General features: G+C 36.9%; 6 protein-coding genes across 7 annotated transcripts; 1 reads left to right on the top strand and 5 right to left on the bottom strand.

Moving 5' to 3' along the window:
* Window positions 1–2812: 2812 nt before the first annotated feature.
* On the bottom strand, window positions 2813–4318 carry LOC106332497 (ATPase ASNA1 homolog). The gene is made up of 7 exons (XM_013770965.1): window positions 4241–4318; window positions 3929–4012; window positions 3789–3857; window positions 3648–3710; window positions 3497–3601; window positions 3336–3419; window positions 2813–2935 (listed from the first exon to the last, which is right to left on the bottom strand). The coding sequence occupies exons 1-7, from the start codon at window positions 4316–4318 to the stop codon at window positions 2813–2815; spliced, it is 606 nt and encodes a 201-aa protein (XP_013626419.1).
* Window positions 4319–5312: 994 nt separating this feature from the next.
* LOC106316891 lies at window positions 5313–7610 on the bottom strand. Of its 2 annotated transcripts, XM_013754766.1 has the most exons (6): window positions 7398–7610; window positions 6800–7288; window positions 6507–6712; window positions 6228–6326; window positions 5948–6021; window positions 5313–5635 (listed from the first exon to the last, which is right to left on the bottom strand). In XM_013754766.1, exons 2-6 carry the CDS (start codon window positions 7110–7112, stop codon window positions 5410–5412), a joined length of 918 nt encoding a protein of 305 aa, XP_013610220.1. In that variant the 5' UTR covers window positions 7113–7288; window positions 7398–7610; the 3' UTR covers window positions 5313–5409. The 2 variants fall into 2 exon arrangements, with proteins under 2 accessions (XP_013610220.1, XP_013610212.1); XM_013754758.1 differs by lacking the exon at window positions 7398–7610 and having other exon boundaries at window positions 6800–7295.
* Window positions 7348–8328, bottom strand: LOC106316907 (protein yippee-like At4g27745). Its single transcript, XM_013754775.1, has 2 exons — window positions 8179–8328; window positions 7348–7750 (listed from the first exon to the last, which is right to left on the bottom strand). Exons 1-2 carry the CDS (start codon window positions 8269–8271, stop codon window positions 7520–7522), a joined length of 324 nt encoding a protein of 107 aa, XP_013610229.1. The 5' UTR covers window positions 8272–8328; the 3' UTR covers window positions 7348–7519.
* A 978-nt stretch (window positions 8329–9306) lies between these two features.
* On the bottom strand, window positions 9307–10004 carry LOC106293711 (protein yippee-like At4g27740). Its single transcript, XM_013729372.1, has 2 exons — window positions 9788–10004; window positions 9307–9699 (listed from the first exon to the last, which is right to left on the bottom strand). Exons 1-2 carry the CDS (start codon window positions 9878–9880, stop codon window positions 9475–9477), a joined length of 318 nt encoding a protein of 105 aa, XP_013584826.1. The 5' UTR covers window positions 9881–10004; the 3' UTR covers window positions 9307–9474.
* A 2552-nt stretch (window positions 10005–12556) lies between these two features.
* On the top strand, window positions 12557–16051 carry LOC106308397 (oligopeptide transporter 6). The gene is made up of 4 exons (XM_013745558.1): window positions 12557–13537; window positions 13621–14288; window positions 14567–15011; window positions 15089–16051. Exons 1-4 carry the CDS (start codon window positions 13064–13066, stop codon window positions 15707–15709), a joined length of 2208 nt encoding a protein of 735 aa, XP_013601012.1. The 5' UTR covers window positions 12557–13063; the 3' UTR covers window positions 15710–16051.
* Window positions 15958–18445, bottom strand: LOC106308413 (molybdate-anion transporter-like). Its single transcript, XM_013745573.1, has 8 exons — window positions 18295–18445; window positions 17799–17943; window positions 17542–17710; window positions 17190–17460; window positions 16814–17079; window positions 16521–16736; window positions 16337–16439; window positions 15958–16248 (listed from the first exon to the last, which is right to left on the bottom strand). The coding sequence occupies exons 1-8, from the start codon at window positions 18443–18445 to the stop codon at window positions 16187–16189; spliced, it is 1383 nt and encodes a 460-aa protein (XP_013601027.1). The 3' UTR covers window positions 15958–16186.
* Window positions 18446–18985: the final 540 nt, after the last annotated feature.

Raw genomic sequence — 18985 nt, 5'->3', positions numbered from 1 at the left:
ATGCTAACTATATTCATAATGTTTTATCAATAGACAAAAATAAAAGTCAAAGATTTTCTTGAAAGAATAAGAAAATGAATGTCTTTAATTTATCTGATTTATATATTCTCTTCGAGACAAATAATTTTTTTTTATTTTAGAGAGAACGAAATGACATGTTCATTAGTAAACATCTTATAAAATATCTCAATAATAATAATAAATCAAAATATATCAATTAAAAAAACAAACAAAATGAAATTGAGAAGAAAATGACGAAAAAATGAAAGAGTTTCTACTCTATTGATAAAAACAACTCATTTAATATTTGTCAAATGTTATTAGTAAAATTTCAAAAATATTAAAAATTATTATTGAGAAATTCTGGAGAGTTTCTTATTACTAATTGATTGTCTTATGCTTTCATACTCAATACCTTTTTGTGATTGTCATATGGGATATAAACAAAATTACGTATTGTTTAAATTAAATTAAGATGCTTGTAATTGATTTTTGTTAGCTACCGAAAGTTGGAAAATAACAGTTGTTATAATCATTCATAAGTATTCATCAATATTACCAATAGTAATATAAAAAGTAACAGAAAAAGATATAATAATTTATAAAGTATGTTTCATAATATTTAGTTTAGTCTCAGTGAAAAGTGATATTAATATACATACACTATTTTTTGTCATTCTTCTTATAAATCTAAGAAATCATATATTATGATGTTAAGATCATGTCCGGATGTGCCACATGGAAGCCATATTTGCCAGAAGTTGAACTCATTCTGCAGCTATATCTTTGGCTAACAGCAGTGTTTAGAAACCCGATCCGGACCCGCGGTTGAACCGGTAAACCCGGCAACCAGAAAAAATCTGGTTTGGGTTTTGTAAAAAACTCAATATTTAGAAACCCGCAAAAACCCAATAAAACCCAGAACCCGATACCGGTTGAACCGCCGGTTGAATCAATAAATAATTTTTACTTATTTTTTTAATTTTTAATTATGTATTTAGATTATGTTTTATATTCTAAGTTTCCAATTAAGAAGTTAGGTTTTTCCTTTTCAGTTTTATATTTGTGGTTTTTAGATTTTGATGAAAATTTCACTATACCACCTAAAGAAAATAAAGTGAACGATGGTAGAAAGAACTAAAATCAGTTGATGTGATTTAGTGTTTGTTTATTTCTGTTATTGACAATTTATTACAATGATCTTTTATTTTTGATTTATTTTTTATTTGTAGTTTAATTTATTATTTACCTTGTTAGAGAGAATTTTAAATTGTATAAATTTTTTTTTGATATTTTGTATGTCAAATGAAAATAAAAATATAAAAACTAAAGTTAATTATTTTCTAAAGGTTCCAAAATATTATTTTATGTTTAAAAAAATATTTAGAAAATATTAAACCTTAGTTTCTATATTTATAGCCGCTTTAGCTCCATAGTACTCCTTTCATATTAAGTATGGCATGCTGCAGTTCAAGAAACCAAAAAAAAAAAACACAACTCATATAAAGAAACCAACAAAATAAAAAGAATTTTGACTCACCTGATGATCACTTTGGTTGATGAGGTCAGGTTTTGCAGATTTAGGAAACTGGACAGTTTCTATGCATCTTCTTGACATATCACTCGGGTATCCAACCTCCAACGTTTTCATGAATTATGTATATAACGTTAACTATTTGCTATAGTGGCCTATGAGTTATATTAAATAACTTAGTTCGTCTAGTTATAGTATGATTGCTTTTTCGTTCTTTTACCACTTTCTAAGCCATGTATAAGAGAAAGTCATAGATTATACAACAACCATAATTTTTTTTTTTTAATTATCAAACACAACAACCATAATCTAAGAAGCTATGTATCAAACTAAAAGCTGAAAAAAATAATAATAATATAACTTCTAATAACATATTGAGAACTTGATTGTCATTAAAACAAAAGCGGTTCCTCAAGTTCTTCTTCCGAGACATCTCATTTTCTTTCATCTGTTGTGCAACTGATACTTTAAGTGATCATTGCAAATTTGCAATGACAACTGGCCGTTATCAAGATTGTTTCAACAAACCCTAGGTGAAACTTAGGTTCCAATCAAAACGCATGATATCAAATGTGTATAGCTCATTCACAAACAAACCCTAGGTGGGATATACTTCCACTTTGCTATTGATATTGAAGCAAAAAGTTCTTGTAGCAAATTTGGTTGAAGATGTAAATATAGCGCAAGAGGTACTTGTCTTTGCTGCATAGTGTTAGAGGAACGTGTATAGTCTCCATTTTAAGGGCTATTTTATATTCAACGTAGTAAACCGGTCAAATTTTATATAATCGAATCATAGGGGAAGCTTTACGTATTCGGATTGGTTGTAAAAGTAAAACAAAGATGGTGGAAATCACTTAAATTATTCTAATCAAAGATGCATTTCTCTATTACAAAACATCCACTTCAAGCACAATGTGCTCAACTCGAATTGCTCTAACAAAGAGAGAGACAAACTTATTTCCTTACTTTCTCAATGAATAATCAAGCAAAAATGTGTTGTCTATGTTACATAAAATCAATAATAGATGAATTACTACTATACGAAAAATGTCGATTGTGCCAAATCCACCAGTTGAAAACGCGTTACATAGAATACGAAATGAACTCTAACGTGGTACATAGAATACAAACAGTCCATCTTAATATCTACGCGTTTGTTTCTATTATGCATGTCTGAATGCAAAGATAAAATATATTACATTATAAGAAAAAGTAAAAGAAGAATCCAAGTTGCAGCTTGAACGGATTTGCTACGCATTTGACACTCAGACAGATTTAGTTGTCACTGTATAGCTCATACCAACCGTGAAGCTGCTTTTTGTAGCAACATGAGTTCAAAATGTCCCTAGTCAAATGCTTCGTATCGTCCTGAATAAGTCTGAGCACACGCGTTTGTTCCTGAAAATATCAACAACCATATCACATATTGAAGGTATATAAAATGGCTATTTCAAATCAAATGTTTGCTTGCAGAGTAAACTTAGAGTTACCTTTCGTTCCACTGAGCAAAATTTACAATCGAATTCAAAATGAGGGAGAAGCTGTTTAACAATAAACTTGTGAACTGGCACATTTTCTTTTCTTAAAGATGCATGTAACCCCGAAGACTCAGTTTATTACCATGACCTAAAAGGAAAGGTAATAACCAAGTGAATATGCCAGAAGGAGAGACCGACTTCTATTCAAATTTATCCTTAATGGGGTAGAAGAATAAAGCTAAGCGTCTCAGTAACCACATCAGTAACCACATGTAAACTAATGATCTTATGAACAGGTAAGAGAATGGTGCTATGGTTACAATGACAAACTCAGTAGTGTCCACTTCACTGAAAACATTTAGAACTTTCTCCATTCTCTCTTTCAGTTGGTCCAACTCGTTGGACTGTTTCAAAAAAAAAAGAATCTTTAGAAGAATTCGAAAAAAAAAGAATTGATTCAAGAGAAAATGCCTATACTTACAGGTCTTTGTTGTTGTATCTCCTTTTTACCAAAGACAGACATAAAGGCTGAAGCTGCCGCAGTGATCTTCTTCTTGAGCTGAATATCAAATACAACTAAGCTAAGCTAAACATAACAAAAGGATTAAAAAAAAAAAACTGAATGCTCAAACCTTTATTTTGCCAATTGAAGAATCATAGAAATCGGACAGAGAAAGAAGCCGCAGAGTATGTTCCTGCAAGAATACTATTCAAAAATTATAAAAAAATCCACCAAGTGGAATACTCCAGACTTAGAATATATATATACTAACCGTGGGAGTAGTATCGAGGACTATATGTGTAAACCTATTGTATTCTGGTGACTCCATAAATTGAAGAACCTGTGAAGACTCGAGAGATCTCAACATTAGTTATAAAAAATAAAGTTCATCTTCAGGGAATCTCAACATACGTGCCTTGGATATAACTGATATTTCGCCATACATATACCAGGTGATGCAGCATTGAGCATATCTTCAATATTCAAGCTCCCTAACTACAAAAACAAAAATGGACAACGCATCTCCATGACATTTACAAAGTTTTCCCAAACCAACAAAAGTAGAAAAGAAAAGAGATCCGATTTCATCCTTTCATTCACTGTACCAGTCAATAGCTTGCCCGGTAATCAGAAACGGCATTCTAAACTAAAAACACCACAAAAAAAAAGACTCAAACTTTGACTTGCAATTAGATACACAGAACATAAAGCTACCACCTTTACCTCTGTTTGGTTCGAACTGTTCTTGTCCACGTCGATTTTGCGACGCGACGGCGGAAGATTCCTCGGAGGAGGATCCATCGACACCGCATCCGTGTATCAGCGGCAGATCTTCGTCAGCTGTGGCGGATTGTTTGGTGCCTAACTCGTCGGAGTTTGATATCGCGATTCGCAGTGGAGCATATTTATACACGATCTCGGCGACGAACAACGCAAACTAAAGTTTCGTAGTGGGATTGCGAATTAAGACGATTTAAGACGAACAAATCACAACGCAACGTTACAGAAACTGCATTGTTCCTCCGCCGATCGAAGAGAAACTGGATTTCAGCCAAGATATGAGGAAGGGCAAGCTCGGGTGGGCATTTTCTCGGGTCTCCGGATGACGCAAAGCCCATATGACGTGTCAAAACGTTATAACGTGATTGGTCGATTTTCTTGTCCGAGGTGGACGTGCTATCTGATAATTATATATCCCTTTTAGTATAATATAGATATTGATTTTTAAGTTTCATATTAGGGTTTTCGGATATGGTTTTGGGTTTCGAGTAAAATTTTAGATTTTTTAAAAAAATATACTTCGGGTAATCAAATAAAATTTTGGGTATTTTTCATGTTTTAGGTCAAATTTTAAGTAGAATTTTAAATATTTTTCGAATATTTAAATATTTTCAAATATATTTTTTTTTGTGTTTTTGGTATTTTTTGGCCAGACCGACATGCCCGAACCAAATCCAATATGGACCCTAACCGACAAATTCTAATTACCCTATTGGATCCGCCTATTTAAAGCCGAACCCACTCAACCCGACAAAATCCAAATCGAACCCGAACCGACAAATTTAATCATTTTATTGGATATAAATATTTAAGACCCTAAAAACCTAAACTTGATCCAAATGTCCAGGCCTAATTTTTCAAGTGACCGGTAACCGGTTATTATTTAGTGCATCATTAACTGATTTTGTATTTTGTATTTTGTAGGCAAGAATGACATCAGTGCGTTGAGATTAAGATAATGATTTAATGCACAGAAATATGATGTGAGAGGCTAATACAAAAGTTCCTCCAAGCATAGAAGAATAATGGTAAATGATATTGAAGAGTTTGGATAGTTTTTTACACACATTTAAAGAGGGAAAAAAAAAGAATCAACAGACGGAGTTTGACAATTAGTACAAGTCAAGGGACTCGAGCACTCTACCAGCCTGGATGTGAAGAGCAGTGATTCTTTGCTCAGGATCACCTGTTGAACCGAATTGACTCGCAGCCCATATCAAAGAAGCGGATTTTTCACCCAAAAGGCGCCTAATGTCTTCATTTACACTCGCAATGGGCGATCGATCCTTCCCATTCACATGTCCAACTAACAGTAGTAAGAACTCTCCGCATCTTAACCTGTGAATCAGTAAGAACTATAACATGACCGAAAGAGCCCAAATAAACGAAACTTTTTGACATGAAGTGGACAATCTTGTTGATGCCACTACCAATGACCTCAGAGTAGGAAACTCTTGAGAATGCATGAGCATACTAGACAATGCAAAAGGCTATTCTATGATTTTGACAAGGAAACAGATCCAAAAGCTACCGACAACATCAAAATCAGAAGCGACAAATAGGAAATGAATCTTTGCTGACAGCTATTAGTAATCTAATGGCTCATTGGAAAAAAAAAATGAGAAGAAAAACTTGCAAGGGAAATTCCACCTGAGATTTTCATCAGCTTGTTTGTCTCGCATGAGCATTGCAACCTCCTCAATCCCATTGCAGGCTCCAAAATCCTGTCAACAAAAAAAATACAAAAGGATAAATGAGAAAAATATCAAGTGAAGTTCAAAAGCCAGTTTGTTACATTGATATGTAACCGAAAGCCTTAATCAAAAACCAGTTTGTTCCATTGATTTTTACTACTGACATAAACAAACTGCTTTCTAATTATTTTCCGAATACAGAAGTTGTTATCAGAACAGAGAAGATGAATACTCACCACCTGGTTTGCTGAAGAATCCAGCAAGATTGAGATTAAGGCATCTAAGCAGGCACCTTGCTCAAGTACTCCTCGTGTTGACAATATATTCATCATTACCTATAACATATATAAAAGAAACTTCTTATGAATGAAGAATCCAGCTAGTATGAAAACTGATAATTATACAGATTAAGTGCACAAGTGTTCTGCTTTCTAGAGTTCTATTGAAGTTCTATGCACCTAATCAGGTAATTGCCTACCACTTCTAATCAAATGTTAGACAAATATAAGTCTTACGCGGACTGCGCCGTGTTTATGAGCGAGAACAGTGCTCTGAGGATGGAGAAGGCAGCACCCTTCGAGAACCCTAAGAGCAACCGCGACCTCATCATCCGTAGAAGGACTCGTTATCTTCATCGGCTCAACGCTGAATATGTGATCTAAGCTCGTCACTCTATCATCCTCCGCTTCTTTCAACGAATGTCGAAAAAGCACCGGAACCACTGCGAAATCACGACGATTCACATCATCATCATCAGAGAAACACATTACAACACGGCAACAAAGGGAGAAATTAAGATTATTCAGACGTTGGAGATCGGAGACGGTTTGGGTGTGGGAGAAGAGGCGAATGATGGAGTCTGATTCGGCGATAGATCGGAGAGTTTTGAGAAGAGATCGAAGGCCGCGGATGCGGAGGAAGGAGAATTCAGCGCAAGCGTCGCGTAAGCCTGTTCGGAGGGATAGTGTTAGCTCCCTGTAGAGTCTCTGTGTGTTGAGTGATGTCACCAGCTCTTCAACTACCATCGTCGCCGCGTCTGTCTCCTCACCGTTCTCCGATTCCGACGGATTCTCCGGCGTCGCTGACGGGCCATCGCTCCAGATCGGCTTCTTCAGATACATCTCTTTCCCTCTCTCTCTCCGTAGTCACATTGCTCAAATTTCGTTGGCAATTCGTCAAAAAAACGGCGAACAGTTGGCTGTGGTAGACATAAAACAGGAGGTTGTCTACGTCGATGTTAGGTGCATGACCGAGAAAACGGCACGCAGTTCCGACTTAACTTCATTTACAGAGAAGCCTTGAACGAAGAACATATCCATAATTAATGTATATATATATTATATAAACATCCACTTAAACACAAGAAACTGGCATATTTAACAGCATGCAGGCGAGAGATAACGAACCGAATAATGGATGATGATGATAGACTTGTGAAATCCATAAAGATTGGAATCGACAAAGCCAAGGTTTTATCTATGTACAGTTTTTGAGTCAATCCAATAATGAATTCAACATGTTGCTTTCACTACCAATCCTCCTCCTTGACAATCTTAGCCTTTTCGAATATGAACTTGCCCTCCTTGTACTTTTGTGAGCTCTCGTAGGCTCGCTCGTACTTCCAGCCCAAGGGTTCATTGCAGTCAGCACAAGATATGTCAGCGACGGTGTGGAGACCCGTTAGAAGATTCCGGTCTTCTTTAGGCCCAACCACGATGTTCATTGCGTGGGAGAAGAGGAAGGCTCTCCCGGTTCTTCCCTAATAATTGAGAAGCATAGGTTAGGAACTCAAACTGAAAATTTTATTCAAAACCGAGTAATATGTAATGGCCAGTAGCGTCTGTCTAACAAATAACTTTTGAAATGATCTTAGCATATTCAAAGACTGACTAGTCTTGTTGTTATTTATAACAATGAGTCAAAGGCTACTTCTTTGAGTCTTATGTTTTGTTTCTCTTTAAACCAAGAAACAGGTAGCTTGGTGGGAAAATGCACCCTTGATTAGTAGCATTGATCATTCCAAATTCGATAAAAACGACAATAAAGTCGAGGCTTTTCCTAAAATCTGAAAAACAGATAGATTATCAGAGCTCCAACTAGTCTTAGTGTGATTCTCCACTTAATTCTCTCCACATATACCATAAGGGACACAGGCAAAACAAAAGGGATGATGAAGTTGATTCTCACCTGAAAAGCCTTAGAGATAATATCATCGTGAAGTCCCACATGGTTCCTGCAGTTGCAGCAACTATACAGCCTTGGACCAACTGACTGAGCCATTCTATCAAACACCTTCAGGGCGTGATCAACTTCTCCAAACAAATCAATCAAGTTCTCACCTTTTTTCACCATAAATCGAAAGAAAAACACAAAACCCATAAAGATATCAAGATCCCACATGGAAACCAAAATTCTAAACGACAAGAGAAGATCAAAAGAAACCTTTCGAGAATCACTAGTTCGTCAAGCTCCAAGCTTTAATGTCTGAAGAAAATAAAAGGATAAGAAGAGTGGGCAGGTGTTGGCGTGAGGGACGAGAGATTCCAATTTCTACACGACAGTACCTCAAAATATTCAATAAACAAATCGTACTATTACTAGACACAAGGAATATAAAAATACACAATAATACATTTGGTAGGGTAAAAGATATTCCCTGAGAGAAAACTACGATTCAGGTTTGACAACTAAATGGAGAAAAAAATCAGACGAAAAGGGTTCAATCTTGAGGGATCTTACTAGGGTTTAACGGAGCGAACGAGGAAGAAAGATAATTGTGAGAGATTTTAGGTTGGAGTTGGATGAAAGTCTTGATCTTTATGAGTCTCTTTGATCAGATCACGCCCTGAAGCGACTATCTTACGACTTTCTTTTTCTGGGTTTTTGCTTTTATAATGACTGGGAGCAATGCAAAAAAGGAGCAAGCTGTGATGCGAAGTGGAAATGTGAAACATATAATAGGTTTTTTTTTTTTTTTTAATTTTGAAATACTTTTTGTTTTATACTATTTTCATAAACATTAATACAGGGTAATTTTAAAACATGCATCACTTGTGAACCAAAAAATTATCTCTCTTTTTCTTAACTGAAAAATTATAACTCTTACAAAGTTGATAACTTGACCTATATTATACCTTCTATCTAGTCATCATTATATAATCTTTAAAAAAAATTCAGTGAGATCATAGGTAAATGTCAGCAGCACGCGTTACTATTGATTTTATCCGTTTTGTTAAAAAGAAAATTGTTAATTTTTATAACCATTACTATTGAGGGTAAACTTTTAAGTTTTCAGGGTTGGATTGGACCAATAAGTAAGGTCTGTTCTCACTCTACACGGATCTTCCCTCTTCAAGAGTTTTGGAAAAGGCATATTTTACAACCACTATATTCACATTCATGATACTGATACAACAAGGGCGTAGATATACACATGATCTTGACAAAGAAAAAGATATTACACATGATCATCACTTTCCTTGACTAAAGTTTCTTGGTCAACTTGAGCCTCTCGATCACAAACATGCCTTCTTTATACCTCTGTTTAAGATGGAAGGTCTCCACATACTTCCAACCCAACTTCTCACCACAATTACCGCACATCACATCTGCCACCACGTAGGATCCGGTTATCAGTTTCCTCTCAATCTTCGGTCCAATCACCACGTTCATCGCATGAGAAAACATAAACGCTGGTCCTGAAGCTCCCTATATCCATTTTTAACATATTAAAAAAGTTGGATAAGAAATGAAAAATGAAAATTCTGGTCAAACAATCTTCATATTTTGCTGTTACCACAAACTTTTTGGAGATGAGATCTTCACCGAGAGCTAGTGGATTTTCACAGTTTCTGCATAAATAAGTAGGAAGCGTTTTGCCTTCTCCCATTGTCCTCGATGGATGTAGAAGCTAGAAAGGAAATCAGAGAGTTTACAAAGACTCGATGAGGGAGGAGACTAAGATAATTATTGGCTCTTATCGTTAGTAATGTGGAAATTATTGTACGCTGACTCGTCTCTGTCGTTAACCACTTGCATTATTGCAATGCCTAAAATGTTTATGCTTTCCGGATAGTGGGCCTTTATGGTGTATAAACGTAAGGCCCATTTGAATGTTAATTTACTTCATCAGAAATTTGGACTGTTGCTTCCTCATAGGGGGAATAAGTTGTTTTGCGGCGATGATTTGCCGGAGAAGCTACCGGAGATCACCTTCTGAGATATTACCTTATGAGATTAGCTTCATAGAATGGTAACTAGTCTTAGCTTTTTTGTTAATTAACTAATTATTGAGTCTTACCTTGAAACGTCTTTTTTTCAACACACCCTGAAATATCTCTAATAGACAGAAACTGAATCTTTTGTTATACCTAAACTAAACAAAACGTTTTTTATTTATTTTTAAATGGAATATGATGGATGTCCTTTAATGAAATGCTCATCTGTGAGATCCTTGTTTAGCGGTGGACGACTGTGTCTATGTTTAACTTGCACACCCATCGGTGCAGCATTAATCTCAGGCAGCTTGAAATGTTGGTCATATTATATACGTGCTATACATATACTTACATGATAAAGCATTTAGTGTTGAATAGTCACATGTGCTTTTGCTACACCTTTTATCCTTTTGTTTCGTTTAAAATAATGTCATCTTTTTTCTAGAAACAGTTGAAGAATTAACGTTAGAGACGGATATTTCGTGTAAGATACTTCGAAGTATTCAATTTAATAAAGAACAACGAAGGTAGTATTTAAAAAAATATATCCTAAAGAAAATAGAAAGTCGCGTTTCTCTGGTGTCTAGGTTTAGATTTTTAGGCGTACCTTAAACTCGTCTCCAAGTGATTTCCAGCTAAACGGTGGGCACGTTTTATAGGATAAATCAGAGAGTAGGCCGTTTTCATATTGATCTTTTTTCTAAAAAAGCACATTCACTTCTTCTGATCCACACACATCACATGAACCATATCCATATATTTATGTAAAGTTGCTACCCATACATCTTTTATTTTTATCTATCTTCATTTTTCTACCTGTTTGTGCGAAGTGAACTATGCATGTCTGGTAGATTGGTCGTAAAGTTTTATGTTATAATGTTGATCAATAAATTGTTAAATTTGTTTGGTTGATTTATTAAGAAATGTTAGCTGGGATAAGTATTTTTTTTTTTTTGATTAACCTTGGGGTTTCCAGACCTATGGAGAGATCCAGACTAATCCATAAGGGGAGGTGCAGCCTACGGATAGACCCTCTCTGGGTATTCAAATGGACCCTAAAGCATAGGCTCATATCCGTGTTAGGTGACCAAGATAATTGTGACTTAGTTTCGCGCAACAGGTGGATCGAACCTGAAACGTGTTGGCGTCTCAGTCCCGTTTTCTTACCACTCGACCACAATCACCCGGTCAGCTGGGATAAGTATTTGCTTAGTTAATGTGTATACTTTGTCATTATTTTCTTCATTAGGTTAGATATATGCAGTGACGTCCCTTTTGTTTTAATATTCCTTCAAAGTATTAAGATTCACATTTTCTTTTCTTTCTTTGTCCCTAGATATATCATTACCGGACAGTTCTTATCAAATCGTCGACGTACTTTTCGAGTAACGTCTTTGGGACGTTGTCAGGCAGCAGGGTAGAGTGGACCTGCGAAGCTGCAATTATCAAATTGGTGTATCATTCACTTGCAACTTGAATTATATGAACACTTCCCACGAGTTGCTGTTTTTTAGTTATTTTCTTTTTCCCGATAACATTAATGTGTTTAGTTGAAAATTCAGAAAACGACGCATTCTCTGATTGATTCAAAAGCACACGTTTGAATTCCATATCGCAACTAGTGACGTATTTATAAGTTTTATGTGATCATTAACTAAAGTTGACCTTAAGGCTATAGCTTGTTATTACTCCTAGGTGAACTCTCATTGATCAAGTATTCAATAGTTGTCCCAAACTTTTATAACTAGACGCCCTCAACCTTTTTGTATCAAAATATTTAAAGTTTGTTATAGTAGTAGTATGTTTTATTGGTTAATCCAATCGGTTCAGAAATTAATGCATTTAATGTTACAAAAATGTGGAAAGTTTTTCTACTACTATAAAAAATACCATATGTTATCGGACAACCAAATAAACTGACTAGCTATGACGAAATCTAAGCCCAAATTTCTCACATAATTGTGATTTTTTTTTGTTTCATTGAAGTTTCGAACTCTCCTTTCTATTTTTTAACTGATGAAGTTTTGAACTCTAGAGGAAGTGCTTTAACATATTCCAATAGTTATTAATGTACTCCAGTAGTACAGTTACATGGTTGGTGTGGAACTGATATGTTTTAATAGTTTTTTTTTAAATAAAGGATATGTTTTAATAGTTGGTACTTTAGATATAGTTGTTAGATCAGTCATATACATTTGATATTTATTTTCAAACGTTACAAGGTTTGGTGCGCCCGTGCGTGGTGGCCTAGTGACCACAGCAAACTTGTGGTATGTACAGCTGGGTTGGCAGTGGCACCGAACACCAAAGTATTTATATTACTGCATTGAAGATTTCTACCTCTCATGACATAAACTTAAATAATATCTGCCTCTCTTTTTTTGTTTGCAACTTTGTTTAATTTTATAAATTACAAAACTATACAGTATATATCTTCTGTTTGGAACCTTTGTTTAATTTTTTTTGTGTGCACAACCTTTGTTTAATTTATAAATTACTAAAACTATATATCTTCTTTAGCTTAGCTGTTCTTCTCCCTCCCCACAAGCCGATGCTCTTGACCCATCGATCACTTGTCGTTTTCCTCTGGTGTATTCTCTTTCTTCTGCAAAATTCTTATTTTATAATTTCTTTATCTGTCGATCCATTTATATTATTATTATTATCTCAATAATAACATGCGAGTGACAAAGCAAAAACAAAAGAGTTTTCAGTGAAAAAAAAGACTCCCTTAATGGGATACACACGCGAGGTGAGTGCATAGATACTTCAATACAATTATTGAAGAGTTTACATATATAAAAAGGCTACAACCATCCCTCAAAGATCGGAACACATTAGAAAAGAAAAGCGATATGGGAGAGATAGCAGAAGAGTTCCCGGTGGTTATAACGGACGATGACCGGTGCGTTGTACCGGAGGTTGAGCTCACCGTACCCAAAACCGACGATCCGAGCTTACCAGTTCTTACGTTTCGGATGTGGGTTCTTGGTATCAGCGCGTGCATTGTACTCTCTTTCATTAACCAGTTTTTCTGGTACAGAACCATGCCGTTGAGCATCACCGGAATCTCAGCTCAAATCGCCGTCGTGCCGCTCGGACATCTCATGGCGAGGGTGCTTCCGTCGAAGAGGTTCTTGGAAGGTACGAGGTTCCAGTTCACGTTAAATCCAGGTGCCTTCAACGTCAAGGAACATGTTCTGATAACAATCTTTGCGAACTCCGGCGCCGGCTCCGTCTACGCTACTCATATCCTCAGTGCTATTAAGCTTTACTACAAACGCTCTCTTCCTTTCCTCCCTGCCTTTCTCGTTATGATCACCACTCAGGTTTCCACATCTTAACCACATCCTCTGTTTCTTGAATCTTGAATTCTTGAATCTTGAAGTTGTTTGTTTATGTGTTGTTATAGATTCTTGGATTTGGATGGGCGGGTCTGTTCAGGAAACACCTTGTCGAGCCAGGAGAGATGTGGTGGCCAAGCAACCTCGTCCAAGTCTCTCTCTTCGGAGCATTACACGAGAAGGAGAAGAAATCAAAAGGACACATGAGTAGAACACAGTTCTTCTTGATCGTCCTAGTAGCTAGCTTCGCTTACTACATCCTCCCCGGTTATCTCTTCACCATGTTAACATCAATCTCATGGGTTTGCTGGTTCAATCCCAAATCAATTCTAGTTAACCAACTCGGTTCAGGTGAACACGGTCTAGGTGTTGGATCCATTGGTTTTGATTGGGTCACCATTAGTGCTTACCTTGGAAGCCCTCTAGCTAGTCCCTTGTTCGCTTCAGTCAATGTAGCTATTGGCTTTGTGCTTGTCATGTATATCGTCACGCCTATTTGTTACTGGCTTAACATATACGAAGCCAAGACGTTTCCTATCTTCTCTAGCCAGCTCTTCATGGCTAATGGCTCACGCTATGATGTTTTGAGCATTATTGATAGCAAGTTCCATCTAGACCGTGCGGTTTACTCTAACACCGGTTCGATCAACATGAGCACCTTCTTTGCTGTTACTTATGGACTCGGCTTTGCTACATTGTCTGCCACCATCGTCCATGTCTTAGTATTCAACGGAAGGTATACAATTACTTAACTACTTTCTCTGTTTCATAAAAGAATATTATTTTGACATTTTATTTCTTGTTACACAAAATGTCATTTTAGAATTTCTATACAATTTATATTTACTTTAAATAATGTTATTTATCTCAAATACTATTTGATTAAGTACGTTTAAATAATAAAATTCAATCATTTTCTTAATTTGTATAAATATATTTTTTGTTAAAAGGAAAGAGTTAGTTTATTTCTACTAATCAGATCAAACTCAAGACTAATCTCTATATGTTTTACAGTGACTTGTGGAAACAGACAAGAGGAGCGTTTCAGAAGGATAAGAAAATGGATATACATACAAGAATCATGAAGAAGAACTACAGAGAAGTTCCAATGTGGTGGTTTCTGGTGATCCTCTTACTGAATATTGCGCTCATCATGTTCATCTCTGTGCACTACAACGCCACCGTGCAGCTTCCTTGGTGGGGAGTGTTGCTCGCTTGTGCCATTGCCATATCTTTCACTCCTTTGATTGGTGTCATAGCCGCCACTACTAACCAGGCACCAGGGTTGAACATCATAACCGAGTATGTTATTGGGTATATCTACCCGGAACGTCCTGTTGCCAACATGTGCTTCAAGGTCTATGGATACATTAGTATGACTCAAGCTTTAACTTTCATTTCTGACTTCAAACTCGGTCACTACATGAAGATTCCGCCTAGATCCATGTTCATCGCTCAGGTACGTTATCAATTGGTTTTAAGTTGGAAGCTCGTTAAAAAAGAAGAGCATAACTAATCAAACTGGAATAAGTTCAGGTGGTAGGGACGCTTGTGGCGGTTATGGTTTACACAGGAACAGCTTGGTGGTTAATGGAAGAGATTCCTCATCTTTGTGACACAACCTTGCTTCCTTCAGACAGCCAATGGACTTGTCCCATGGACCGCGTCTTCTTTGACGCCTCTGTGATTTGGGGACTAGTGGGACCACGCAGGGTGTTTGGAGACCTTGGAGAATACTCGAGTGTCAACTGGTTCTTCCTCGTAGGCGCCATAGCTCCACTCTTGGTCTGGCTAGCCGCTAAAGCATTCCCGGCTCAGACATGGATCTCCAAGATTCATATCCCTGTCCTTGTTGGAGCCACCGCAATGATGCCGCCAGCAACAGCTGTTAACTTCACCAGCTGGCTTATTGTTGCATTCGTCTTTGGCCATTTCATTTTCAAGTACAGGAGAGAGTGGTGGAAGAAGTATAACTATGTGTTGTCGGGTGGTTTAGATGCTGGCTCGGCTTTTATGACTATACTTCTGTTTCTAGCACTTGGACGAAAGGGTATTGAAGTGCAGTGGTGGGGAAACTCTGGTGACCGTGATACATGTCCTTTAGCTTCATGTCCAACCGCAAAAGGGGTTGTGGTCAAAGGTTGTCCCGTCTTCTAGCTTATCAGAGAAACAGTATATAACAAGACGCAAGCAAACAGTATTATTTTTTTTCTCAGAAATGTATTTACTCTTTGAAGAAGTTTGTCATAGCTTAACATTAGGTACTGTTCTGTTCTATGACCAAACACAAATGCTAGTGATTCTATTTGTGTCTTCTTATAATGAGTATTATGTGAAGATATGTTTTTATCCAAAGCATATTACAAGAACGGAGTTTATCAAAATGGTAGAAGCAATGTCTTGTATAGAAAGAAAGAAGAAACACACTGATTGCATACAAAAATGAACTTGTGTCTTTCAGTCTAACATGAACAATAAATAATAGCCAAGAAAATTCAACAATCAAACTTCACTGCTATGAACTTTCTGTTCTGCATGCTATGTTGCCTTGCAAAACAACCTTAAAACCTTTTCTTGTCTTCTATATGTCTCCATTATTGAATCCGGAATGTGCGTAATATGTAGATTATTTCATCAAATGTTGAGAGGAGCTTCTTCTGCGTTTCTTTCATTAAGAGGTGTCCAATCATTTGCCTCTGCAAAATCATAGAGAGTTAAAACTGATTGTAAGTGGAAAGCTTGCTAGAGCAAGTAGGTAGCTCAATCAACATAGAGACAACATACTTGGCTTGTCAGCAATCATCATGAGCCTTCTTTGCAGGAGACTTGCAATAAAGAGGAAGATGGAGCACATTCCAAACATGACAGTCATAGGGAACTCATTCACCTTCAGAGCACATAAAAACTAGTCAGTACCAAGACACAGGTTCATAGGATAACGCATAAAAAGAATTGTGGGGGTACTTACATTGTATAAGACAACGCAGACAAAGATGTTCAGAGGAATCCGGAAAAAGTTCATGATTGTGCTTCTTGCTTCCTCAGGGATGTATTGGGATCTCATCTTCATTATGGATGCCCAAAACAGTCCTACACACGCCTCAAAGACACAGAACCCAAGAAGCTGAAAGCAACCAGAGAAAGAGATTCCTCCACCCTTTACTTTGGAAGGTGCTACCAACGACTGAGTCACAGACATATAATTGCAAACAATGAGTCACAGAATAGAACAACACAAAAAGAAGCTTTTTAAACACTTACAGCCATTATAATTGGAAGCAATAGTGAGGCAGCAGAAACTAGGAAGACGATCTGCATGTAGCTCTCTACTTTGGGAGATGAGCGAGACAACAGACGAGATGCAAGGGAACTACCGAGCATCGAAGCAAGCATAAACGTAGCAAAAATGAAACCATGGGGAATCTCCTCATCGTTGGGGCTTAGAGCAGGAGTCCACAGGAATACAAAAGTATACATAGATCCTTCAAAGAGCGACTGAATGGCACCCAAAAGTGCAATTTTTTCATCTGATGAAAGATACAAACATTCTTCAAGACTCAAGACGCAAATGTCAATAGATAGTGAGAAGCAAAACAGGAAACAAAGTCCAAAATTAGCAAAAGGATTATCAACTCACCTGATGCAATGGCAACTGCAGCACCTCTAAACTGAGTAATCAAGTCCTTGTTGTCAGAAGGATCACCATAGTTCTCTGACCATGAAGATAGAATGACAGCCATTCCAATAGCAAGAAAGCATGCAGCAGCGTCAAATGGCGCAACAGGTCCAAGAGAGAAAGAGTGCACTAGCAAGTTCCCAAACAATCCAGCGATAATAGCAACAAGACCGTTTCCAAAAAACACAGCCTTTGAGAATGTTAGAGACAGCCATTGCTGCTCAAAGCCCCTCTGAATACATCACAATAGAACAACACAACGTTTAGTTTGCATATTTATCCGGAACTCAACATAAAAAGTAGCAAAATTCACCTTATTGTGCTCAGCAACTAGCCAGGATTCAAAAGATGAAAAGAGAAGGGAAGTAGCAATGCCTCCCAACACACGCCCCACCATCAGAACCTTATATTGAGGAGAATGCTTGGTGATGCAGCTCAATATGTAAGTAATACAGTACGTAACGCACGCCCTCTTACGACCCCTGTGATACAGAGAGTTGTTGAGATTTGCCATTTAGTGTAAGAACATAATAAAAGCATGAGAGAGAGAGAGAGAGAGAGGAAACTCACTGTTTGTCGGCAAGAGATCCAACGATAGTGCCAAAGAGCATAGAGGAACCAAAACCAGCAATGAAAAGCTGCCCAATGTCCCCTTTGCTATACCCATAAGTACTGTAAAGATAGTACACATATGGACCCTGCAACCAGTCACCCGCTGCCATTCAAGGAAACAAACAAAGAGTCAGCAAACTCCGGTTGGATCATTGAGTTTAGACATATACCAAAACTCCACCTTCCTATAAACCTTGAAACTTTAGTTTTAGCAACCAATCTCTAACACATAGCAATTAGAGTAACATTATTATTGTTAACAGATCTTATTAATACTTGGTTATCTTCTCTAACAATGTGATACAGAATCTTTCAAGTAAACACGAGAGAAAAACAACAACAAACACGGATCTGAATCTCCCACCCAAATTCCACATTACTTTAACCAGATCGGATCGAATCATGCATTGTATTAACATTTTCTAGAGATAAAAATTGAGGATCGTATTCGTACCCATCATGAGCGAGTAAACGACGAGGTAGTTGTTTTTGAAAGAAGTGAACGCTGAAGAAGTGTTGATCCGATCCTTGTTGTTCTTGCTCAGCTCCAACGTCGCCACGACGATGCCTAGGACCCCGAACACCACGTAGTAGAACACCTCCATTGTCGATGGGGGAAGGAAGATGGGAGAAGTGATAACACTGCGCTTCTTTGAGATTCAGATCTTTCTATTCTCTACTATCTCTATACTAGGCCTGGCTTAAAAACCAAAACCCGACCCAAAATTAAATGTATCGGATCGGTTTGGATCCGTCTAATAATCATGTCTTTAGTATTAATTGTGATACTTTGAATATCGTATTCAGTTTGGTTTAACCCGATAACCGAAACATAACCCGAACTAAACCAAACATATATAATTATAGTTATATATAACGGTATAAATACCAAGCATGGTACGGATTACGGTTTTTTGAATTTCGAATTATCATTATTATTAAGTATTGTAATGCTATAAACTTTCTAATGTTGATTTTTTTTAATTACTTTATGGATTTTAAAAGGTGATACAAAACCAATCTGGAATCGATATGTTATATCCGAACCCGATCTATACTTCCAAATTTACTAGAATAAGACCTAAGACATGATATGAAACATAACTAAAATCCGAAAACATGATATGAATTTAAACGGGTATCCG

This window comes from Brassica oleracea, chromosome C1, assembly GCF_000695525.1.
Source record: "Brassica oleracea var. oleracea cultivar TO1000 chromosome C1, BOL, whole genome shotgun sequence".
Classification (NCBI taxonomy): domain Eukaryota; kingdom Viridiplantae; phylum Streptophyta; class Magnoliopsida; order Brassicales; family Brassicaceae; genus Brassica; species Brassica oleracea.
This window is presented reverse-complemented; position numbering and strand designations above follow the sequence as displayed.